General features: G+C 42.3%; 1 protein-coding gene across 1 annotated transcript in view; it reads right to left on the bottom strand.

The window, feature by feature from the left end:
• The window catches only part of PDS5A (PDS5 cohesin associated factor A), a 1,179,407-nt gene that overhangs the window by 937,493 nt on the left and 214,921 nt on the right, over positions 1–26,993 (bottom strand). The window contains exon 6 of the mRNA XM_053700274.1: positions 25,167–25,293. Coding sequence (XP_053556249.1) covers positions 25,167–25,293 — 127 coding nt within the window. The remainder of the gene's footprint in view (positions 1–25,166; positions 25,294–26,993) is intronic.

The following is a 26,993-nucleotide window of genomic DNA, read 5'->3' as shown; positions in this document are numbered from 1 at the left end:
TATATGTGTGTGTCTGTCTGTGTGGTGTGTCTGTGTGTCATATATATTATATGAGTGAGTCTGTGTGGTCTATATAATATATATGTGTGTGTCTGTGATGTCTATATATATAATGTGTGTGTGTCTGTGTGTCTATATATATATATGTGTGTGTCTGTGTGTCGTAATATATATATATGGTGTGTGGTCTGTGTGTCTTATATATATATATGTGTGTGTCTGTGTGTCCTATATACTATATATGTGTGTGTCTGTGTGTTATATATATATGTGTGTGTCTGGCTGTGTCTATATATATATGTGCTGTGTCTGTCTGTGTGTGTGTACTGTCTGTGTGTCGTTCTGTGTGTCTTACTATTTTCTGTGGTGTGTGTCTGTCTGTGTGTCTGTCTGTCTGTCTGTCTGTGTGTGTGTCTGTGTGTGTGTCTGTGTGTGTCTGTGTGTGTTGTCTGTGTGTGTGTCTGTTTGTGTGTCTGTGTGTGTGTCTGTGTGTGTGTGTCTGTGTGTGTGTCTGTGTGTGTGTCTGTGTGTGTCTGTGTGTGTGTCTGTGTGTGTGTCTGTGTGTGTGTCTGTGTGTGTGTCTGTGTGTCTGTGTGTGTCTGTGTGTGTGTCTGTGTGTGTGTCTGTGTGTGTGTCTGTGTGTGTCTGTGTGTGTGTCTGTGTGTGTGTCTGTGTGTGTGTCTGTGTGTGTGTCTGTGTGTGTGTCTGTGTGTGTGTCTGTGTGTGTGTCTGTGTGTGTGTCTGTGTGTGTGTCTGTGTGTGTGTCTGTGTGTGTGTCTGTGTGTGTGTCTGTGTGTGTGTCTGTGTGTGTGTCTGTGTGTGTGTCTGTGTGTGTGTCTGTGTGTGTGTCTGTGTGTGTGTCTGTGTGTGTGTCTGTGTGTGTGTCTGTGTGTGTGTCTGTGTGTGTGTCTGTGTGTGTGTCTGTGTGTGTGTCTGTGTGTGTGTCTGTGTGTGTGTCTGTGTGTGTGTCTGTGTGTGTGTCTGTGTGTGTGTCTGTGTGTGTGTCTGTGTGTGTGTCTGTGTGTGTGTCTGTGTGTGTGTCTGTGTGTGTGTCTGTGTGTGTGTCTGTGTGTGTGTCTGTGTGTGTGTCTGTGTGTGTGTCTGTGTGTGTGTCTGTGTGTGTGTCTGTGTGTGTGTCTGTGTGTGTGTCTGTGTGTGTGTCTGTGTGTGTGTCTGTGTGTGTGTCTGTGTGTGTGTCTGTGTGTGTGTCTGTGTGTGTGTCTGTGTGTGTGTCTGTGTGTGTGTCTGTGTGTGTGTCTGTGTGTGTGTCTGTGTGTGTGTCTGTGTGTGTGTCTGTGTGTGTGTCTGTGTGTGTGTCTGTGTGTGTGTCTGTGTGTGTGTCTGTGTGTGTGTCTGTGTGTGTGTCTGTGTGTGTGTCTGTGTGTGTGTCTGTGTGTGTGTCTGTGTGTGTGTCTGTGTGTGTGTCTGTGTGTGTCTGTGTGTGTGTCTGTGTGTGTGTCTGTGTGTGTGTCTGTGTGTGTGTCTGTGTGTGTGTCTGGTGTGTGTGTCTGTGTGTGTGTCTGTGTGTGTGTCTGTGTGTGTGTCTGTGTGTGTCTGGTGTGTCTGTCTGTGTGTTGTCTGTGTGTGTGTCTGTGTGTGTGTCTGTGTGTGGTGTCTGTGTGTCTGTGTGTGTGTCTGTGTGTGTGTCTGTGTGTGTGTCTGTGTGTGTGTCTGTGTGTGTGTCTGTGTGTGTGTCTGTGTGTGTGTCTGTGTGTGTGTCTGTGTGTGTGTCTGTGTGTGTGTCTGTGTGTGTGTCTGTGTGTGTGTCTGTGTGTGTGTCTGTGTGTGTGTCTGTGTGTGTGTCTGTGTGTGTGTCTGTGTGTGTGTCTGTGTGTGTGTCTGTGTGTGTGTCTGTGTGTGTGTCTGTGTGTGTGTCTGTGTGTGTGTCTGTGTGTGTGTCTGTGTGTGTGTCTGTGTGTGTGTCTGTGTGTGTGTGTCTGTGTGTGTGTCTGTGTGTGTGTGTCTGTGTGTGTGTGTCTGTGTGTGTGTCTGTGTGTGTGTGTCTGTGTGTGTGTGTCTGTGTGTGTGTGTCTGTGTGTGTGTGTCTGTGTGTGTGTGTGTCTGTGTGTGTGTGTCTGTGTGTGTGTGTGTCTGTGTGTGTGTGTCTGTGTGTGTGTGTCTGTGTGTGTGTGTCTGTGTGTGTGTGTCTGTGTGTGTGTGTCTGTGTGTGTGTGTCTGTGTGTGTGTGTCTGTGTGTGTGTGTCTGTGTGTGTGTGTCTGTGTGTGTGTGTCTGTGTGTGTGTGTCTGTGTGTGTGTGTCTGTGTGTGTGTGTCTGTGTGTGTGTGTCTGTGTGTGTGTGTCTGTGTGTGTGTGTCTGTGTGTGTGTGTCTGTGTGTGTGTGTCTGTGTGTGTGTGTCTGTGTGTGTGTGTCTGTGTGTGTGTGTCTGTGTGTGTGTGTCTGTGTGTGTGTGTCTGTGTGTGTGTGTCTGTGTGTGTGTGTCTGTGTGTGTGTGTCTGTGTGTGTGTGTCTGTGTGTGTGTGTCTGTGTGTGTGTGTCTGTGTGTGTGTGTCTGTGTGTGTGTGTCTGTGTGTGTGTGTCTGTGTGTGTGTGTCTGTGTGTGTGTGTCTGTGTGTGTGTGTCTGTGTGTGTGTGTCTGTGTGTGTGTGTCTGTGTGTGTGTGTCTGTGTGTGTGTGTCTGTGTGTGTGTGTCTGTGTGTGTGTGTCTGTGTGTGTGTGTCTGTGTGTGTGTGTCTGTGTGTGTGTGTCTGTGTGTGTGTGTCTGTGTGTGTGTGTCTGTGTGTGTGTGTCTGTGTGTGTGTGTCTGTGTGTGTGTGACTGTGTGTGCTGTGTGTGACTGTGTGTGACTGTGTCTGTGTGTGACTGTGTGTGACTGTGTCTGTGTGTGACTGTGTGTGACTGTGTCTGTGTGTGACTGTGTGTGACTGTGTCTGTGTGTGACTGTGTCTGTGTGTGACTGTGTCGGTGTGTGACTGTGACTGTGTGTGACTGTGTCTGTGTGTGACTGTGTCTGTGTGTGACTGTGTCTGTGTGTGACTGTGTCTGTGTGTGACTGTGTCTGTGTGTGACTGTGTCTGTGTGTGACTGTGTCTGTGTGTGACTGTGTCTGTGTGTGACTGTGTCTGTGTGTGACTGTGTCTGTATATGTATATGTATATAGATAGATATAGATATATATATATATATATATATATATACACACACACACACACACACACACACCCTTCTGACCTTTCCTAGGACCAGAAAATAAATCAAATAGACTGGAAGTATTTCTGAAGTCTTTAGTAGCTTCAACATAATATTTCAAAGCTCTCACCCCATTCAAAGAAGGTAAGGATTTTTCCAAAGAATTCTTAGGATTAGGACACAAGGAAGGGACAACAATTTCTCTAATAATGTTGTTAGAATTCACAACCTTAGGTAAGAACTTAAATGAAGTCCGCAAAACCGCCTTATCTTGATGAAAAATCAGAAAAGGAGATTCACAAGAAAGAGCAGAAAGCTCAGAAATTCTTCTAGCAGAAGAGATGGCCAAAAGGAATAATACTTTCCAAAAAAGTAGTTTAATGTCCAAAGAGTGCATAGGCTCAAATGGAGGAGCCTGTAACGCCCTCAAAACCAAATTAAGACTCTATGGAGGAGAAATTGATTTAATGACAGGCTTAATACGAACTAAAACAAAACCTTGAATATCAGGAAGAGTAAGCAATCTTTCTGTGAAATAAAACAGAAAGAGCAGAGATTTGTCCCTTCAAAGTACTTGCAGACAAACCTTTATCCAAACCATCCTGAAGAGTTTAAAGAATTCTAAAAGAATACCAAGAGAATTTATGAGAAGAACACCATGAAATGTAAGTCTTCCAAACTAGATAATAAATCTTCCTAGAGACAGATTTACGAGCTTGTAACATAGTATTAATTACTGAGTCAGAGAAACCTCTATGACTTAGCACTAAGCGCTCAATTTCCATACCTTCAAAGTTAATGATTTGAGATCCTGATGTAAAAACGGACCTTGAGACAGTAGGTCCGCCCTTAACGCTAGTGGCCAAGGTTGGCAACTGGACATCAGAACCAGATCTGCATACCAAAACCTGTGGGGCCATGCTGGTGCCACCAGCAACACAAATGATTGTTCAATGATGATTTTGGAGATCACTCTTGGAAGAACTAGAGGCGGGAAGATATAAGCAGGTTGTTAACACCAAAGAAGTGTCAGCGCATCCACTGCTTCCGCCTGAGAATCCCTGGACCTGGACAGGTTTCTGGGAAGTTTCTTGTTTAGATAAGAAGCCATCAGATCTATTTCTGGAAGACCACACATTTTAATCTGAGAAAACACATCCGGATGGAGAGACCACTCCCCTGGATGTAAAGTCTGACGGCTGAGATAATCTGCCTCCCAATTTTTTACACCTGGGATATGAACCGCAGAGATTAGACAGGAGCTGGTTTCCGCCCAAACAAGTATCCGAGATACTTCTTTCATAGCTTGGGGAGTGTGAGTCCCACCCTGATGATTGACATATGCCACTGTTGTAATATTGTTTGTCTGAAAACAAATGAACGGTTCTCTCTTCAACAAAGGCCAAAACTGAAGAGCTCTGAGAATTGCACAGAGTTCTAAAATATTTCCAAACCCCTTGTTCTGTCAGAGATCCCCAGACACCTCCCCAACCTGAAAGACTTGCATCTGTTGTGATCACAGTCCAGGTTGGCCGAACAAAAAACAGAATTTATGCTTACCTGATAAATTACTTTCTCCAACGGTGTGTCCGGTCCACGGCGTCATCCTTACTTGTGGGAATATCTCTTCCCCAACAGGAAATGGCAAAGAGTCCCAGCAAAGCTGGCCATATAGTCCCTCCTAGGCTCCGCCCACCCCAGTCATTCGACCGACGGACAGGAGGAAAAATATAGGAGAAACCATATGGTACCGTGGTGACTGTAGTTAGAGAAAATAATTCATCAGACCTGATTAAAAAACCAGGGCGGGCCGTGGACCGGACACACCGTTGGAGAAAGTAATTTATCAGGTAAGCATAAATTCTGTTTTCCCCAACATTGGTGTGTCCGGTCCACGGCATCATCCTTACTTGTGGGAACCAATACCAAAGCTTTAGGACACGGATGAAGGGAGGGAGCAAATCAGGTTACCTAAACGGAAGGCACCACGGCTTGCAAAACCTCTCTCCCAAAAATAGCCTCCGAAGAAGCAAAAGTATCAAATTTGTAAAATTTGGCAAAAGTGTGCAGTGAAGACCAAGTCGCTGCCTTACATATCTGGTCAACAGAAGCCTCGTTCTTGAAGGCCCATGTGGAAGCCACAGCCCTAGTGGAGTGAGCTGTGATTCTTTCAGGAGGCTGCCGTCCGGCAGTCTCATAAGCCAATCGGATGATGCTTTTAAGCCAAAAGGAAAGAGAGGTAGAAGTCGCTTTTTGACCTCTCCTATTACCAGAATAGACAACAAACAAAGAAGAGGTTTGTCTGAAATCTTTTGTAGCCTCTAAATAGAATTTTAGTTTTAGTTTAATTTTCTTTGAAACTGGATTCGGACATAAAGAAGGTACAACTATCTCCTGGTTAATATTCTTGATAGAAACAACCTTTGGAAGAAAACCAGGCTTAGTACGCAAAACCACCTTATCTGCATGGAACACCAGATAGGGCGGAGAACACTGCAGAGCAGATAACTCTGAAACTCTTCTAGCAGAAGAAATAGCAACCAAAAACAGAACTTTCCAAGATAGTAACTTAATATCTATGGAATGTAAAGGTTCAAACGGAACCCCTTGAAGAACTGAAAGAACTAGATTTAGACTCCAGGGAGGAGTCAAAGGTCTGTAAACAGGCTTGATCCTAACCAGAGCCTGAACAAATGCTTGAACATCTGGCACAGCTGCCAGTCTTTTGTGTAGTAAGACAGATAAAGCAGAGATCTGTCCCTTTAGAGAACTTGCAGATAATCCTTTCTCCAAACCTTCTTGTAGAAAGGAGAGAATCTTAGGAATTTTTATCTTATTCCATGGGAATCCTTTGGATTCACACCAACAGATATATCTTTTCCATATTTTATGGTAAATCTTTCTAGTTACCGGTTTTCTGGCCTGAACCAGAGTATCTATCATAGAATCTGAAAACCCACGCTTTGATAGAATCAAGTGTTCAATCTCCAAGCCGTCAGCTGGAGGGAGACCAGATTTGGATGTTCGAATGGACCCTGAACAAGAAGGTCCTGTCTCAAAGGTAGCTTCCATGGTGGAACCGATGACATATTCACCAGGTCTGCATACCAAGTCCTGCGTGGCCACGCAGGAGCTGTCAAGATCACCGAGGCCCTCTCCTGTTTGATCCTGGCTACCAGCCTGGGAATGAGAGGAAACGGTGGAAATACATAAGCTAGGTTGAAGGTCCAAGGTGCTACTAGTGCATCTACTAGAGTCGCCTTGGGATCCCTGGATCTGGACCCGTAGCAAAGAACCTTGAAGTTCTGACGAGACGCCATCAGATCCATGTCTGGAATGCCCCATAATTGAGTTAGTTGGGCAAAGATCTCCGGGTGGAGTTCCCACTCCCCTGGATGGAATGTCTGACGACTCAGATAATCCGCTTCCCAGTTTTCCACACCTGGGATGTGGATCGCAGACAGGTGGCAGGAGTGATCCTCCGCCCATTGAATTATTTTGGTCACTTCTTTCATCGCCAGGGAACTCCTTGTTCCCCCCTGATGATTGATATACGCAACAGTCGTCATGTTGTCTGATTGGAATCTAATGAATCTAGCCTTTGCTAGCTGAGGCCAAGCCCTGAGAGCATTGAAGATCGCTCTTAGTTCCTGAATGTTTATCGGGAGAAGAGACTCTTCCCGAGACCGGGAACTGGCGTCGGTCGTGACAATGACCCACTCTGGTCTGCGGAAGCTCATTCCCTGGGATAGATGGTCCAGGGTCAGCCACCAACGGAGTGAATCTCTGGTCTTCTGATCTACTTGAATCATTGGAGACAAGTCTGTATAGTCCCCATTCCACTGTTTGAGCATGCACAGTTGTAATGGTCTTAGATGAATTCGTGCAAAAGGAACTATGTCCATTGCTGCAACCATCAACCCTACTACTTCCATGCACTGCGCTATGGAAGGACGTGGAACAGAATGAAGAACTTGACAAGCGCTTAGAAGTTTTGACTTCCTGACCTCTGTCAGAAAAATCCTCATTTCTAAGGAATCTATTATTGTTCCCAAGAAGGGAACTCTTGTTGACTGAGACAGAGAACTTTTTTCTATGTTCACCTTCCATCCGTGTGATCTGAGAAAGGCCAGAACGATGTCTGTATGAGCCTTTGCTTTTGACAGGGACGACGCTTGTATTAGAATGTCGTCCAAGTAAGGTACTACTGCAATGCCCCTCGGTCTTAGAACCGCTAGAAGGGACCCTAGTACCTTTGTGAAAATCCTTGGAGCAGTGGCTAACCCGAATGGGAGGGCCACAAACTGGTAATGTTTGTCCAGAAAGGCGAACCTTAGGAACTGATGATGTTCTTTGTGGATAGGAATATGTAGGTACGCATCCTTTAGATCTACGGTAGTCATAAATTGACCTTCCTGGATAGTGGGTAGAATCGTTCGAATGGTTTCCATCTTGAACGATGTTACCCTGAGAAATTTGTTTAGGATCTTCAAGTACAAAATTGGTCTGAAAGTTCCCTCTTTTTTGGGAACTACGAACAGATTTGAATAAAATCCCATTCCTTGTTCCTTTAGTGGAACTGGGTGTATCACTCCCATCTTTAACAGGTCTTCTACACAATGTAAGAACGCCTGTCTCTTTATTTGGTTTAAGGATAAGTGAGACATGTGGAACCTTCCCCTTGGGGGTAGTTCCCTGAATTCCAGAAGATAACCCTGAGAAACTATTTCTAGTGTCCAGGGATCCTGAACATCTCTTGCACAAGCCTGAGCAAAGAGAGAGAGTCTGCCCCCTACTAGATCCGGTCCCGGATCGGGGGCTACTCCTTCATGCTGTTTTGTTAGCAGCAGCAGGCTTCTTGGCCTGCTTACCCTTATTCCAGCCTTGCATCGGTTTCCAGGCTTGGTTTGGGTTGTGAGGCATTACCCTCTTGTTTAGAGGATGCAGAATTAGAGGCCGGTCCGTTTCTGAAATTGCGAAAGGAACGAAAATTAGACTTATTCTTGGCCTTGAAAGGCCTATCTTGTGGAAGGGCGTGGCCCTTTCCCCCAGTGATGTCTGAGATAATCTCTTTCAATTCTGGTCCAAATAGAGTTTTACCTTTGAAAGGGATGTTAAGCAATTTTGTCTTGGATGACACATCCGCTGACCAAGACTTTAGCTAAAGCGCTCTGCGCGCCACGATTGCAAACCCTGAATTTTTCGCCGCTAATCTAGCTAATTGCAAAGCGGCATCTAAAATAAAAGAGTTAGCCAACTTAAGTGCGTGAACTCTGTCCATAACCTCCTCATATGGAGTCTCCCTACTGAGCGACTTTTCTAGTTCCTCGAACCAGAACCACGCTGCTGTAGTGACAGGAACAATGCACGAAATGGGTTGTAGAAGGTAACCTTGCTGTACAAAAATCTTTAAGCAAACCCTCCAATTTTTTATCCATAGGATCTTTGAAAGCACAACTATCCTCGATAGGAATAGTAGTGCGCTTGTTTAGAGTAGAAACTGCCCCCTCGACCTTAGGGACTGTCTGCCATAAGTCCTTTCTGGGGTCGACCATAGGAAATAATTTCTTAAATATAGGGGGGGGGGGGGGACAAAAGGTATGCCGGGCTTTTCCCACTCCTTATTCACTATGTCCGCCACCCGCTTGGGTATAGGAAAAGCGTCGGGGTGCAACGGAACCTCTAGGAACTTGTCCATCTTGCATAATTTCTCTGGAATGACCAAATTGTCACAATCATCCAGAGTAGATAACACCTCCTTAAGCAGTGCGCGGAGATGTTCTAATTTAAATGTCACAACATCAGGTTCAGCTTGTTGAGAAATTTTTCCTGAATCTGAAATTTCCCCATCTGACAAAACCTCCCTCATGGCCACTTCAGATTGGTGTGAGGGTATGACAGAACAATTATCATCAGCGCCCTCCTGCTCTTCAGTGTTTAAAACAGAGCAATCGCGCTTTCTCTGATATGTAGGCATTTTGGATAAAATATTTGCTATGGAGTTATCCATTACAGCCGTCAATTGTTGCATGGTAATAAGCATTGGCGCGCTAGATGTACTAGGGGCCTCCTGCGTGGGCAAAACTGGTGTAGACACAGTAGGAGATGATGTAGTATCATGTTTACTCCCCTCATCTGAGGAATCATCTTGGGCAATTTCATTATCTGTGGCAGTACTGTCCTTACTTTGTTTGGACGCTATGGCACAATTATCACACAAATTTAAATGGGGAGACACATTGGCTTTCATACATATAGAACATAGCTTATCCGAAGGCACAGACAAGTTAAACAGGCTTAAACTTGTCAATAAAGCACAAAAAACATTTTAAAACAAAACCGTTACTGTCTCTTTAAATTTTAAACAGGGCACACTTTATTACTGAATATGTGAAAAAGTATGAAGGAATTGTTCAAAAATTACCAAAATTTCACCACAGTGTCTTAAAGCATTAAGAGTATTGCACACCAGAGCTTTAACCCTTAAAATAACGGAACCGGAGCCGTTTACAAATTTAACCCCTATACAGTCCCAGCTATAGCCTTTGCTGTGACCTAACCAAGCCCAGAGGGGAATACGATACCAAATGACGCCTTCTAGAAACTTTTCCAGCTACTTTCAGATCCTCACACATGCATCTGCATGTCTTGCTCTCAAAAAACAACTGCGCAGTAATGGCGCGAAAATGAGGCTCAGCCTACAACTGGGAAGGCCCTCCCTGACTGGAAAAGGTGTCTAACATAGTGCCTGCCGTTAAAAAACGTTCCCCAAGTTTATAAATGAGAATTATCAGCATAAACATGTATAAAATGCCCAAATAAAGCAATCAATTTAGCCCATAAAAGTGTCTACCAGTTTTATAGCCCATATTAAGCCCTTTATTCTGTTTGCTTGACTAAGAAAATGGCTTACCGGTCCCCATGAGGGGAAATGACAGCCTTCCAGCATTACATGGTCTTGTTAGAAATATGGCTAGTCATACCTTAAGCAGAAAAGTCTGCTAACTGTTTCCCCCAACTGAAGTTACTTCATCTCAACAGTCCTATGTGGAAACAGCAATCGATTTTAGTTACTGTCTGCTAAAATCATCTTCCTCTCATCCTTTTCTGTTTCAGAGTAAATAGTACATACCAGCACTATTTTAAAATAACAAACACTTGATAGAAGAATAAAAAACTACATTTAAACACCAAAAAACTCTTAACCATCTCCGTGGAGATGTTGCCTGTGCAACGGCAAAGAGAATGACTGGGGTGGGCGGAGCCTAGGAGGGACTATATGGCCAGCTTTGCTGGGACTCTTTGCCATTTCCTGTTGGGGAAGAGATATTCCCACAAGTAAGGATGACGCCGTGGACCGCACACACCAATGTTGGAGAAAAGAGGCCCCTTGAACTAAACGCTGGTGATTTAACCACATCAAAGAGTGCCAAACATTGAGATTTAAGGATATTAATTGTGATATCTTTGTATAATCCCGGCACCATTGATTCAGCATACAAAGCTGGAGAGATCTCATGTGAAAACGAGCAAAAGGAATCACATCCGATGCTGCAGTCATGAGGCCTAAAACTTCCATGCACATAGCCACTGAAGGGAATGTCTGAGACTGAAGGTGCCGACATGCTGCAACCAATTTCAAACGTCTCTTGTCTGTTAGAGACAGAGTCATGGACACTGAATCTATCTGGAAACCTAAAAAGATGACCCTTGTCTGAGGAATGAAGGAACTTTTTGGTAAATTGATCCTCCAACCATGTTTTTGAAGAAACACTAGTTGATTCGTGAGAGACTCTGCAGAACGTAAAGAATGAGCTAGCACCAAGATATAGTCCAAATAAGGAAACACCGCAATACCCTGTTCTCTGATTACAGAGAGTAGGGCACCTAGAACCTTTGAAAAGATTCTTGGAGCTGTTGCTAGGCCAAATGGAAGAGCAACAAATTGGTAATGCTTGTCTAGAAAAGAGAATCTCAGGAACGGATAATGTTCTGGATGAATTGGAATATGAAGGTATGCATCCTGCAAGTCTATTGTAGACATATAAATGTCCTTGCTGAACAAAAAGGCAGAATAGTCCTTATAGTCACCATCTTGAAAGTTGGTACTCTTACATAACGATTCAAAATTTTCAGATCCAGAACTGGTCTGAATGAATTTTCTTTTTTTGGGACAATGAATAGATTTGAATAAAACCCCATACCTTGTTCCTGAAAAGGAACTGGCATGATTACCCCTGAAACCTCCAGGTCTGAAACACACTTGAGGAAAACCTGGGCTTTTACTGGATTTACTGGGATGAGCGAGAGAAAAAATCTTCTCACAGGAGGTCTTACTCTGAATCATATTTGGTACCCCTGAGAGACAATGCTCTGAATCCATTGATTTTGGATTTGCCCAAACATCCTTGAAAAACCTTAATCTGCCCCCTACCAGCTGAGCTGGAATGAGGGCCGCACGTTCATGCGGACTTAGGGGTTGACTTTGGTTTCTTAAAAGGCTTGGATTCATTCTAATTTGAGGAAGGCTTCCAATTGGAAACAGATTCCTTGGGTGAAGGATTAGGTTTTTGTTCCTTATTTTGACGAAAGGAAAGAAAACGATTAGAAGCCTTCTGATTTACCCTTAGGTTTTTTATCCTGAGGCAAAAAGTAAATTTATGCTTACCTGATAAATTAATTTCTTCTATGGTACGACGAGTCCACTGATTCATCCTTTACTTGTGGGATATTATCCTCCTGCTAACAGGAAGTGGCCAAGAGCACCACAGCAGAGCTGTCTATATAGCTCCTCCCTTAGCTCCACCCCCCAGTCATTCGACAAAAGGTACAGGAAGAAAAAGGAGAAACTACAAGGTGCAGAGGTGACTGAAGTTTAAAATCAAAAAATATAATCTGTCTTAAAATGACAGGGCGGGCCGTGGACTCATCGAACCATAGAAGAAATTAATCAGGTAAGCATAAATTGACTTTTCTTCTATAAGGTACGAAGAGTCCACGGAATCATCCTTTACTTGTGGGATACAATACCAAAGCTACAGGACACGGATGAACGGGAGGGACAAGACAGATGGTTAAACAGAAGGCACCACTGCTTTAAGAACTTTTCTCCCAAAAATAGCCTCCGAAGAAGCAAAAGTATCAAATTTGTAAAATTTGGAAAAGGTATGAAGTGAAGACCAAGTCGCAGCCTTACAAATCTGTTCAACAGAAGCATCATTTTTTAAAAGCCCATGTGAAAGCCACCGCTCTAGTAGAGTGAGCTGTAATCCTTTCAGGAGGCTGCAGTCCAGCAGCCACGTATGCCAAACGGATGATGCTTTTCAGCCAAAAAGAAAGAGGTAGCCGTAGCTTTTTGACCTCTACATTTCCAGAATAGACAACAAACAAAGAAGATGTTTGACGGAAATCTTTGGTTGCTTGCAAGTAAAACTTCAAAGCACGAACCACGTCCAAGTTGTGCAACAGACGCTCCTTCTTAGAGGAAGGATTAGGACACAGAGAAGGAACAACAATTTCCTGATTGATATTCCTATTAGTAACAACCTTAGGAAGGAATCCAGGTTTGCTACGCAAAACCAACTTATCAGCATGAAAAACAAGATATGGCAAGTCGCATTGCAATGCAGATAATTCAGAAACTCTTCGAGCCGAAAAGATAGCAACTAAAAACAGTAATTTCCTAGATAGAAGCTTAATATATATGGAATGCATAGGTTCAAACGGAACCCCTTGAAGAACTTTAAGAACTAAATTCAAACTCCATGACGGAACAACAGGTTTAAACACAGGCTTGATTCTAACTAAAGCCTGACAGAACGACTGAACGTCTGGAACATCTGCCAGACGCTTGTGCAGTAGAATTGATAAGGCAGATATCTGTCCCTTTAAGGAACTAGCTGATAGCCCCTTCTCCAATACTTCTTGGAGAAAGGACAAAATCCTAGGAATCCTGATCTTACTCCATGAGTAGCCTTTGGATTCGCAACAATAAAGATATTTACGCATTATCTTATGATAAATTTTCCTACTGACAGGCTTTTGAGCCTGAATCAAGGTATCTTTGACCGACTCAGAGAAACCCCGCTTGGATAAAATCAAGCGTTCAATCTACAAGCAGTCAGCCGCAGAGAAACTAGATTTGGATGCTGGAACAGACCTTGAATCAGAAGGTCCTGTCTCAGTGGCAGAGTCCATGGTGGAAGAGATGACATGTCCACCAGGTCTGCATACCAAGTCCTGCGTGGCTACGCAGGTGCTATCAATATCACCGAAGCTCTCTCAAGTTTGATTCTAGCAATCAAACGAGGAAGGAGAGGAAATGGTGGAAACACATAAGCCAGGTTGAACGACCAGGTTACTGCTAGAGCGTAACAAGGAAGTTTGGCGTTCTGACGAGACGCCATCAGATCCAATTCTGGTGTGCCCCATTGCTGAATCAATTGTGCAAACACCTCCGGATGGAGTTCCCACCCCCCCCCCCGGATGAAAAGTATGACGACATAGAAAATCCGCTTCTCAGTTCTCCACTCCTGGGATATAGATTGCTGATAGATGGCAAGAGTGAGTCTCTGCCCATCAAATTATTTTGGTAACCGCCATCATCGCTAGAGAACTCTTTGTTCCCCCCTGATGATTGATATATCCTAAAGTCGTGATATTGTCCGACTGGAATCTTATGAATCTGGCCGAAGCCAGCTGAGGCCACGCCTGAAGCGCGTTGAATATCGCTCTCAGTTCTAGAATATTTATCGGGAGGAGAGCCTCCTCCTGAGTCCACAAACCTTGTGCTTTCAGGGAATTCCAGACTGCACCCCAGCCCAATAGGCTGGCGTCCGTCGTCACTATGACCCATGCTGGCCTGCGGAAACACATTCCCTGGGACAGATGATCCTGTGACAACCACCAAAGAAGAGAGTCTCTGGTCGCTTGATCCAGATTTATCTGAGGAGCTAAATCTGCATAATCTCCATTCCACTGTTTGAGCATGCATAGTTGCAGTGGTCTAAGATGCAAGCGAGCAAACGGAACTATGTCCATTGCCACTACCATTAGTCCGATTACCTCCATACGCTGAGCCACTGACGGCAGAAAAATGGAATGAAGAGCTCGGCAGGTGGTTAAAATCTTTGATTTCCTGACCTCCGTCAGAAAAATTTTCATGTCCACCGAATCTATCAAAGTTCCAAGGAATGGAACTCTTGTGAGAGGGATAAGTGAACTCTTTTTTTACGTTCACCTTCCACCCGTGAGATCTTAGAAAAGCCAACACAATGTCCGTGTGAGACTTGGCTAGTTGGTAAGTCGATGCCTGAATTAAGATATCGTCCAGATAAGGCGCCACTGCTATGCCCCGCGGCCTAAGAACCGCCAGAAGGGACCCTAGCACCTTTGTGAAAATTCTGGGAGCTGTGCCCAATCCGAAGGGAAGAGCCACAAACTGGCAATGCTTGTCCAGAAAGGCGAACCTGAGGAACTGGTGATGATCTTTGTGGATAGGGATGTTTAGATATGCATCCTTTAAGTCCACAGTGGTCATATATTGACCCTCCTGGATCATTGGCAAAATAGTCTGAATGGTCTCCATCTTGAAGAATGGGACTCTGAGGAATTTGTTTAGGATCTTGAGATCTAAAATTGGTCTGAAGGTTCCCTCTTTTTTGGGAACCACAAACAGATTGGAGTAAAACCCCTGCCCCTGTTCTGTTTTCGGGAAACTGGGCAGATCACTCCCATGATATATAGGTCTTCTACACAGCCTAAGAACGCCTCTCTATTTGCCTGGTTTACAGACAATTGAGAAAGATGGAATCTCCCCCTCGGAGGAGAATCTTTTAAATCTAGAAGATACCCCTGGGTTACGATTACTAAAGCCCAGGAGTCCTGAACGTCTTTTGCCCAAGCCTGAGCAAAGAGAGAAAGTCTGCCCCTACTAGATCCGGTCCCGGATCTGAGGCTACCCCTTCATGCTGTCTTGGTGGCAGCAGCTGGCTTCTTGGCCTGTTTACCCTTTGTTCCAAGTCTGGTTAAGTCTCCAGACTGACTTGGATTGAGCAAAATTCCCCTTTTGCTTTGCAGCAGGGGAGGAGGTAGAGGGACCACCTTTGAAGTTTCGAAAGGAACGAAAATTATTTTGTTTGGTCCTCATCTTATTTGTCTTATCCTGAGGAAGGGCATGGCCTTTTCCTCCAGTGATGTCGGAAATTATCTCTTTCAGTTCAGGCCCGAATAGGGTCTTACCCTTGAAAGGGATGGCTAAAAGCTTAGATTTTGATGACACATCAGCAGACCAGGACTTAAGCCATAACGCTCTAAAATGGCAAAACCTGAATTCTTTGCCGCTAATTTAGCCAGTTGAAAAACGGCATCTGTAATGAAAGAATTAGCTAGCTTGAGAGCCCTAATTCTATCCAGATTATTATCTAATGGGGTCTCAACCTGAAGAGCCTCCTCCAGAGCTTCGAACCAAAAAGCAGCTGCAGTAGTTACAGGAACAATGCACGCTATAGGTTGGAGAAGAAAACCCTGATGAACAAATATTTTCTTTAGAAGACCCACTAATTTTTTATCCATAGGATCTTTGAAAGCACAACTGTCCTTAATAGGTATAGTTGTACGATTATAGCCAGGGTAGAAATAGCTCCCTCCACCTTAGGGACCGTCTGCCACAAGTCCCGCATGGTGTCTGATATGGGAAGCATTTTCTTAAAAGTAGGAGGGGGAGAGAACAGAATACCTGGTCTATCCCACTCCTTAGTAACAATGTCCGAAATTCTCTTAGGGACCGGAAAAACATCAGTGTAGGCAGGAACCTCTAGAAATCTGTCCATTTTACACAATTTCTCTGGAACTACAATAGGGTCACAATCATCCAGAGTCGCTAAAACCTCCCTGAGCAATAAGCGGAGGTGTTCTGTCTGAGGGAACATCTTTCCTGAATCAGAAAACTCTCCCTAAGACAGCAAATCCCTCACCCCCAACTCAGAACATTGTGAGGGTACATCGGATATGGGTAATAAAGCATCAGAGGGCTCAGCATTTGTTCTCACACCAGACCTACTGCGCTTCCCCTGCAACCCAGGCAGCTTAGATATAACCTCTGTGAGGGTAGTATTCATAACTGCGGCCATATCTTGCAGGGTGAAAGAATTAGACGAACTAGAAGTACTTGGCGTTGCTTGTGCGGGCGTTAATGGTTGTGACACTTGGGGAGAATTAGATGGCATAACCCGATTCCCTTCTGACTGAGAATCATCCTGCGACATACTTTTAGTAGCTAAAATATGTTCTTTGCAATTTATTGACCTTTCAGTGCATGAATGACACATTCTAAGTGGGGGTTCCACAATGGCTTCTAAACATATTGAACAATGATTTTCCTCAATGTCAGACATGTTGAACAGGCTAGTAATGATTACAAACAAGCATGAAAACACTTTTAGTGAAAAAAATAATCTAAAAAAACGGTACTGCGCCTTTAAGAGAAAAAAGCATACACGTTCTGCAAAACTGCTTTAAAAGGCACCAAATTTATCAAATTTTTGCAAGCAGACTCAATATGTGTAGTTAAGTTTGCCCCACAAGGAAAATTAACATTTAACCCTTTAATGTGCAAACCGGATTGAAATTAGGCTTAAATCCGGAAAAAACACTCCCAGCACTTTGCCACAGCCCTGCTGTGGCACCTACCTGCCCTCAGGGATAGTAAATATGGGGTTAAAGCTTCGATTTGTCCCAAAACCCCCACAAGGGCCCTCAGGAGTTGGAGCTTGCTGAGTGAAAACTGCACATCTGAGGCGCGAAAATAGGCCCCGCCCATCTCACTCGATGTCTCTACAGTCTCAAAGAAACTAGCCATGTGGGTTCTAAGCAGCAAAAAATAAGCCAAGTGTACCCTTAATAAAGTTGCCCAAAAAAGGTTATTGCCCACAAAACGTTAACAGCACTCCTAGTTCATAAAACATTTGCCCACAAACATTCAAAACTCAGTGTGAACCATTTTTGTCATTAGCCCCTTATGCAAGCTTAGTAATGCCTTTCTATAGCTTTTAGGATTACTGCTTACCCTTACCCTCATGGGGATACTGTCAGCTTTTCTGAAATACAGTCTCTCCAGAAAAAATGACTGAACATACCTCACTGCTATATAGCATGAAAATGTTCCTCACACTGAAGTTTCTTGTACTCCTCAGCCTCTGTGGGAACAGCACTGGATCTTCGTTACAAATGCTAAGATCATCATCCTCCACGCAGAAGTCTTCATCCATCTGCTGCCTGAGAGTAAATAGTACACACCGGTAACATTTAAAACAAAAAACTCTTGCTTGAAGAAATTAAAAACTAATATTTTATCACCTCTTTCACTTTACCCTTACTAGTACTTAGAGTAGGCAAAAAGAATGACTGGGGGGGGGGAGCTAAGGGAGGAGCTATATAGACAGCTCTGCTGTGGTGCTCTTTGCCACTTCCTGTTAGGAGGATAATATCCCACAAGTAAAGGATGATATCCGTGGACTCGTCATACCTTATAGAAGAAAAAACTCCCTTCCCCCAGTAACAGTTGAAATAATAGAATCCAACTGATAGCTAAAGACATGGATCTAACATGAATTTTGATCATATCAAAAATTGCAGCACAAAAAAAAAAATGATTAGCATGTTGTAGTAAACGAACAATGCTATATAAGTCAGAATCCAATTCTTGTTGCGCTAAATTCTCCAACCAAAAAGTTGAAGCAGCTGCAACATCAGCCAAAGAAATTGCAATGCCTAATAAGATGACCTGAATATAAATAGGCTTTCCTTTGATATGATTCAAGCTTCCTATCTAAAGGATCATTAAATGAAGTACTATCTTCCATAGGAATAGTGGTTCGTTTAGCAAGAGTAGAAATAGCCCCATCAACTTTGGGGATCTTTTCCCAAAACTCTACTGAAATTGCTGTTAAAGGATACAATTTTTTAAACCTTGCAGAAAGATTAAAAGGAGTATCCGGCTCATTTCATTCCTTAGAAATCATATCAGAAATAGCATCAGGAATAGGAAAAACCTCTGAAGTAACCACAGGAGGTTTAAAAACAGAATTTACACGTTTCCTGGTTTTAATATCAAGAGGACTAGCTTCCTCAATATCCAAAGTAATTAACACTTCTTTTAACAAAGAACGCATATACTCCATTTTAAATAAATAAGTAGATTTGTCAGTGTCAATATCCGAGAAAGGATTTTCTGAATCAGATAGATCCACATCAGAGGTGGATAATTCATTATGTTGTCGGTCATTTTAAAACTTCTCATAAAGTTGATAAAATTTCAAAGACCTCTTACGCTTATTATAAGGCGGAAATGCAGACAAAGCCTTCTGAATAGAATCAGTAACAAATTCTTTAAAATTCATAGGTATGTCATGTACATTAGAAGTTGAAGGAACTGCAATCGGCAATGTACTATTACTGATGGACACATTATCTGCATGTAAAAGTTTATCATGGCAACTAATAGAAATTACATTAGGAGATATAGCCTCCACAATTTTACAACAAATGCACTTAGCTTTGGTAGAACCGATGTCAGGCAGCAAAGTTCCAACAGATACTTTTGAGGCAGAATCAGATTGAGACATCTTGCAGAATGTAAAAGAAAAAACATAAAGCAAAATTATCAATTTCCTTATATGACAGTTTCAGGAATGGGAAAAAATGCAAATAGCATAGCCCTCTGACATAGAAAAAGGCAAGAGGCAAACAGCAATGGGGCAAATAAATAATGAAAAAAGTTTGGCGCCAAGTATGACGCACAACGTAACTTAAAATTTTTTTGCCGCCAACCATGTCCAGAAATGACACACTCGCATCACTGACACAACCCTGTGTGAAACCTCTGCGTCAATTACGACGCCAGAAATGACTAAATTGCGTCAACGGATGTGCCTTTCACGCCAAAAAAATTTCGTGCCAAGAATGACGCAATAAAGTGTAGCATTTGGCGCACCTGCGAGCCTAAGTCAGCCCGCAATTTGAAACTAAGTAGTCAATGGAAAAAAAGACTAAACCCCAGGTAAGAAAAAAATATTTCTTAATATTAATTTTCCCCAAATATGAAACTGACAATCTGCAAAAACAGAATTTATGCTTACCTGATAAATTACTTTCTCCAACGGTGTGTCCGGTCCACGGCGTCATCCTTACTTGTGGGAATATCTCTTCCCCAACAGGAAATGGCAAAGAGTCCCAGCAAAGCTGTCCATATAGTCCCTCCTAGGCTCCGCCCACCCCAGTCATTCGACCGACGGACAGGAGGAAAAAACAGGAGAAACTATAGGGTGTCATGGTGACTGTAGTTAGAGAAAATAATTCATCAAACCTGATTAAAAAACCAGGGCGGGCCGTGGACCGGGCACACCGTTGGAGAAAGTAATTTATCAGGCAAGCATAAATTCTGTTTTCTCCAACATTGGTGTGTCCGGTCCACGGCGTCATCCTTACTTGTGGGAACCAATACCAAAGCTTTAGGACACGGAAATCAGGTTACCTAAACAGAAGGCACCACGGCTTGCAAAACCTTTCTCCCAAAAATAGCCTCCGAAAAAGCAAAAGTATCAAATTTGTAAAAATTTGGCAAAAGTGTGCAGTGAAGACCAAGTCGCTGCCTTACATATCTGATCAACAGAAGCCTCGTTCTTGAAGGCCCATGTGGAAGCCACAGCCCTAGTGGAGTGAGCTGTGATTCTTTCAGGAGGCTGCCGTCCGGCAGTCTCGTAAGCCAATCGGATGATGCTTTTAAGCCAAAAGGAAAGAGAGGTAGAAGTCGCTTTTTGACCTCTCCTTTTACCAGAATAGACGACAAACAGAGAAGGTGTTTGTCTAAACTCTTTTGTAGCTTCTAAATAGAATTTTAGAGCATGGACTACAAATAAATTGTGTAACAAACGTTCCTTCTTTGAAACTGGATTTGGACACAAAGAAGGTACAACTATCTCCTGGTTAATATCTTTGTTAGAAACAACCTTTGGAAGAAAACCAGGCTTAGTACGCAAAACCACCTTATCTGCATGGAACACCAGATAGGGCGGAGAACACTGCAGAGCAGATAACTCTGAAACTCTTCTAGCAGAAGAAATAGCAATCAAAAACAGAACTTTCCAAGATAACAGCTTAATATCTATGGAATGTAGAGGTTCAAACTGAACCCCTTGAAGAACTGAAAGAACTAGATTTAAACTCCAGGGAGGAGTCAAAGGTCTGTAAACAGGCTTGATCCTAACCAGAGCCTGAACAAATGCTTGAACATCTGGCACAGCTGCCAGTCGTTTGTGTAATAAGACAGATAAAGCAGAAATCTGTCCCTTTAGAGAACGCGCTGATAATCCTTTATTCAAACCTTCTTGTAGAAAGGAAAGGATCTTAGGAATTTTGATCTTATTCCATAAGAATCCCTTTGATTCACACCAGCAGATATATCTTTTCCATATTTTATGGTAAATTTTTCTAGTTACCGGTTTTCTGGCTTGAACTAGAGTATCTATCACAGAATCTGAAAACCCACGCTTTGATAGAATCAAGCGTTCAATTTCCAAGCTGTCAGCTGGAGGGAGACCAGATTTGGATGTTCGAATGGACCCTGTACAAGAAGATCCTGTCTCAAAGGTAGCTTCCGTGGTGGAACCTATGACATATTCACCAGGTCTGCATACCAAGTCCTGCGTGGCCACGCAGGAGCTATCAAGATCACCGAGGCCCTCTCCTGCTTGATCCTGGCTACCAGCCTGGGGATGAGAGGAAATGGTGGAAACATATAGGCTAGGTTGAAGGTCCAAGGCGCTACTAGTGCATCCACTAGAGTCGCTTTGGGATCCCTGGATCTGGACCCGTAGCAAGGAACCTTGAAGTTCTGACGAGACGCCATCAGATCCATGTCTGGAATGCCCCATAACTGAGTCAACTGGGCAAAGATCTCCGGGTGGAGTTCCCACTCCCCCGGATGGAATGTCTGACGACTCAGATAATCCGCCTCCCAGTTTTCCACACCTGGGATGTGGATCGCAGATAGGTGGCAGGAGTGAATCCTCTGCCCATTGTATTATTTTGGTCACTTCTTTCATCGCCAGGGAACTCCTTGTTTCCCCCTGATGATTGATATAAGCAACAGTCATGTTGTCTGATTGGAATCTTATGAATCTGGCCTTTGCTAGCTGAGGCCAATCCCTGAGAGCATTGAATATCGCTCTCAGTTCCAGAATGTTTATCGGGAGAAGAGACTCTTCCCGAGACCATAGTCCCCACTAGACTGGCGTCGGTCGTGACGATGACCCACTCTGGTCTGCGGAAGCTCATTCCCTGGGATAGGTAGTCCAGGGTTAGCCACCAACGGAGTGAGTCTCTGGTCTTCTGATCTACTTGAATCACTGGAGACAAGTCTGTATAGTCCCCATTCCACTGTTTCAGCATGCACAGTTGTAATGGTCTTAGATGAATTTGCGCAAAAGGAACTATGTCCATTGCTGCAACCATCAACCCTACTACTTCCATGCACTGAGCTACGGAAGGACGAGGAATAGAATGAAGAACTTGACAAGCGTTTAGAAGTTTTGACTTTCTGACTTCTGTCAGGAAAATCCTCATTTCTAAAGAATCTATTATTGTTCCCAAGAAAGGAACTCTTGTCGACGGAGACAGGGAACTTTTTTCTATGTTCACCTTCCATCCGTGAGATCTGAGAAAGGCCAGAACGATGTCTGTGTGAGCCTTTGCCTTTGAAAGAGACGACGCTTGTATTAGAATGTCGTCCAAGTATGGTACTACTGCAATGCCCCTTGGTCTTAGCACCGCTAGAAGGGACCCGAGTACCTTTGTGAAAATCCTTGGAGCAGTGGCTAACCCGAATGGGAGGGCCACAAACTGGTAATGTTTGTCCAGAAAGGCGAACCTTAGGAACTGATGATGTTCTTTGTGGATAGGAATATGTAGATACGCCTCCTTTAGATCCACGGTAGTCATAAATTGACCTTCCTGGATTGTAGGTAGAATCGTTCGAATGGTTTCCATTTTGAACGATGGTACTCTGAGAAATTTGTTTAGGATCTTTAAATCCAGAATTAGTCTGAAGGTTCCCTCTTTTTTGGGAACTACGAACAGATTTGAGTAAAATCCCATTCCTTGTTCCGCCATTGGAACTGGGTGTATCACTCCCATCTTTAACAGGTCTTCTACACAATGTAAGAACCACATACTCTTAACCATGTCCGTGGAGATGTTGCCTGTGCAACGGCAAAGAGAATGACTGGGGTGGGCGGAGCCTAGGAGGGACTATATGGACAGCTTTTCTGGGACTCTTTGCCATTTCCTGTTGGGGAAGAGATATTCCTACAAGTAAGGATGACGCCGTGGACCGGACACACCAATGTTGGAGAAAGGAAAGACATGAACCTGACTCATGGCAAATATAAGTACAATACATATATTTAGAACTTTATATAAATACATAAAGTGCCAAAACCATAGCTGAGGTGTCTTAAGAAATAAAAACATACTTACCAAAAGACACCCATACACATATAGCAGATAGCCAAACCAGTACTGAAACAGTTATCAGTAGAGGTAATGGTATATGAGAGTATATCGTCGATCTGAAAAGGGAGGTAGAAGATGAATCTCTACAACCGATAACCGAGAACCTATGAAAAAGACCCCCGTTAGGAAAATCATTGCATTCAATAGGTGATACTCTCCACGTCCCTCTGACATTCGCTGTACTCTGAGGAATCGGGCTTCAAAATGCTGAAAAGCGCATGTCAACATAGAAATCTTAGCACAAACTTACTTCACCACCTCCATAGGAGGCAAAGTTTGTAAAACTGAATTGTGGGTGTGGTGAGGGGTGTATTTATAGGCATTTTAAGGTTTGGGAAACTTTGCCCCTCCTGGTAGGATTGTATATCCCATACATCACTAGCTCATGGACTCTTGCCAATTACATGAAAGAAATTAACCCTAGAAGCTCCCTACATGCTCCCTAATTAACCCCTTCACTGCTGGGCATAATACACCTGTGATGCGCAGTGGCATTTAGCGGCCTTCTAATTACCAAAAAGCAACTCCAAAGCCATATATGTCTGCTATTTCTGAACAAAGGGGATCCCAGAGAAGCATTTACAACCATTTATGCCATAATTGCACAAGTTGTTTGTAAATTATTTCAGTGAGAATCCTAAAAAGTTTGTGAAAAAAATTGTGAAAAAGTGAACTTTTTTTTTATTTGATCGCATTTGGCGGTGAAATGGTGGCATGAAATATACCAAAATGGGCCTAGATCAATACTTTGGGTTATCTTCTAAAAAAAAAAATATATACATGTCAAGGGATATTCAGGGATTCCTGAAAGATATCAGTGTCCCAATGTAGCTAGCGCTAATCTTGAATAAAATGGTTTGGAAATAGCAAAGTGCTACTTGTATTTATTGCCCTGTAACTTGTAACTTGCAAAAAAAAAGCAAAGAATGTTTAAACATTGGGTATTTCTAAACACAGGATACAATTTAGAAACTATTTAGCATGGTTGTTTTTTGGTGGTTGTAGATGTGTAACAGATTTTGGGGGTCAAAGTTAGAAAAAGTGTGTGGTTTTTTTATGTTTTCCTCATATTTTATCTTTTTTATAGTAAAAGATATGATGAAAATAATGGTATCTTTAGAAAGTCCATTTAATGGCGAGAAAAACGGTATATAATGTGTGGGTACAGTAAAGGAGTAAGAGGAAAATTACAGCTAAACACAAACACTGCAGAACTGTAAAAATAGCCCTGGTCCTTCAGGGAAAGAAACTGAAAAATGGCCTTGTCCTTAATGGGTTAAGTCCAGCAGATAAACAGTTAATACTTTGGCTTTAAATAGCAAGAGAAAACATCAGAGCAGCATCTTGAGAAAGGCCTGCACAAGGCTGAAACTAGTTGAAATGGATTAGCTGCTGCTGGACTGTTTTCCTTTTGGAGCACAAACACTGTTTGTTACAAGGATCTGCAAGGAGCAACAAACATTCTGATTGAACTCCTTTAAGGCACTAGTTTAACAGTGCTAGAGACTCCAAGACTGCAAACAAGAGAAAAAGATCTATTGTGTCTTTCTGGAATGACCCCTAAGCTGTGATTACAGACCGGATCACCTACACAATTAGGGACTGGATGAAAAACACAGTAACCTTTCAGTCCAAAGGAGATTCTGACTGCATAAAGGAACCTGGGGAAAGAGGTAACAGAAAAGAAAGACAACAAGCTGCATACAAGAGAGTTTAAAGTGTTGGATGCTAAAACACAGTGCAAGTATAAACATAATAAAAGTGGCATTTCAGTGAGCCTTCAGAGCAGAAGGTGTGAGCCATATCTTTTTGCGATCATCAATTAAAGAACATTACTTAGTTGTGGCTATAGCCCCACTTAATTTAAACCAGAGAGGGAAGAACCCCCTTTTTTAGTTGTTTTAGTTTTACATGTTTTTAAGAGTGCACACTCTATATTGTTATCCTATATGAATTGTGATTTTTGATTGTATTTTTAGAAGATAAAATAACTTGTGTTTTAAATACTGCCTTTTTTAGCAATTAGGTTTTAAACAGGTTTTAAAAGAAACAATTAAATACTGTTGTAAACGTTAAATTTAGCAAGTATTGATTGTGTCAATTTTTCCATATTTACCTTTAGCTGATATTTATTAGCGCTCACTCTAAGGATTTTTAGTTTAAGTTTTTAACTATCCACTTCAGGAGATAGTTGTTAGAGTGTAGTTTGGTATCTTCCATTCGGTACTATTTACCTTGCTTACATTTACATGAATGAAATTGGTGTATACTGTCCCTTTAAGTGTTGCGACAGTATGAAAATGAATTATATATATATATATATATATATATATATATACACACACACACATACATACATACATACACACACACCATGTTTACTTCCTAAAATATTTTAAAATATTTTTTCCGTCATTTGTAAATGTACAACATTTAAATTATACTAACCTTATGTGCAGGGATAAGGTTAATGAGAATAGAATCCAAAAGCTCCTGTGTTACCCCATCTCCCTCCATGGTGATCGAGCTCATTAAATCCAGCATATGCATCTGAACTTTCTGATTGTGACTGTTACTGTTTAAAAAGATATACAAATTGTAAGCATACTGTGTTTTATTAAAGGGACACAAGTCAAAATTCAACTTTCAAGATTCAGAATAAAACTGAATGTTCAAACTGCTTTCCAATTTACTTCAATTAACAAAATGTGCACAGTGGCTTTATATTTATACTTCGAGTCACTAACTCCTACTGAGCATGTGCAAGAATTCACAAAATATCAATATATGCATTTGTGATTGGCTAATGACTATCAAATGAAGTGGAAATAAGAGATGACTGAAATGTCAGGAAAAAAAGCTCACTTCAAGTTCAAATTTTATCATGCATTTGTTGATTAAGAAAATCTATTGTATTTACATAATTACAATTCACCCATTGTTCCCTAAACAATACCTTCAATATTTGAAAGGTAAAATGGAAAGAAAGAAGAAAAAAAAATAAGTTATTTTGATATGACTGCATTGTTTCACTCTTCCCTCATTTTTAGAAACAAGATAAATTGTGACCAAATTTAAGACAAGTAACATTTAAAGTTTCATGGTTTCTTAAAATATGGAGGAGAGAGGGAAAAAAATAAACCCACACATGTTTTCTCATTACCACAACCCTCCCTTAGTTCTTAACATCCTCAATCTTTACTTAATATAAAGGTAAAGGATTACCCCGTACAAAATTCTGAGACAATCTAGAAAAAGAAAAGAAAATAAAGTTTCATGATTCAGATGGGGAAAACAACTTTCAAATTTACTTTTATTAATTGCTTTGTACTCTTCGTATTTTTTGTTGAAGGGAGGGACAAGACAGGAACCTAAACGGAAGGCACCACTGCTTGCAAAACCTTTCTCCCAAAAATAGCCTCCGAAGAAGCAAAAGTATCAAATTTATAAAATTTTGAAAAGGTATGAAGCGATGACCAAGTCGCAGCCTTACAAATCTCTTCAACAGTAGTACAGAAGCATCATTTTTTAAAGCCCATGTGGAAGCTACCGCTCTAGTAGAATGAGCTGAAATCCTTTGAGGAGGCTGCTGTCCAGCAGTCTCATAAGCCAAGCGGATGATGCTTTTCAGCCAAAAGGAAAGAAGTTGCCGTAGCCTTTTGACCCCTACGCTTTCCAGAATAGACAACAAAGAAGATGTTTGACGAAAATCTTTGGTTGCCTGCAAATAAAATTTCAAAGCATGAACCACGTCCAAGTTGTGCAACAGACATTCCTTCTTACAAGAAGGATTAGGACACAGAGAAGGAACAACAATTTCTTGATTGATATTCCTATTAGTAACAACCTTAGGTAGGAACCCAGGCTTGGTAAGCAAAACCACCTTATCAGCATGGAACACAAGATAAGGAGAGTCACATTGTAATGCAGATATAGATCAGAAACTCTTTGCGCTGAAGAGATGGCAACTATGAACAAAACTTTCCAAGATAAAAGCTTAATATCTATGGAATGCATGGGTTCAAACGGAACCCCCTGAAGAACTCTAAGAACTAAATTTAGACTCCATGGCGGAGCAATAGGTTTAAACACAGGCTTAATTCTAACTAAAGCCTGACAAAAAGCCAGAATGTCTGGAAAATCTGCCAGACGCTTGTGCAACAAAATAGACAGAGCAGATATCTGTCCCTTTAGGGAACTAGCTTATAATCCTTTCTCCAATCCCTCTTGGAGAAAAGACAAAATCCTAGGAATCCTGATTTTACTCCAGAAGCC

Source organism: Bombina bombina, chromosome 2 (assembly GCF_027579735.1).
Source record: "Bombina bombina isolate aBomBom1 chromosome 2, aBomBom1.pri, whole genome shotgun sequence".
Classification (NCBI taxonomy): domain Eukaryota; kingdom Metazoa; phylum Chordata; class Amphibia; order Anura; family Bombinatoridae; genus Bombina; species Bombina bombina.
Note: the sequence above shows the minus strand (reverse complement) of the source record. Positions and strands in the feature narration are given on the sequence as shown.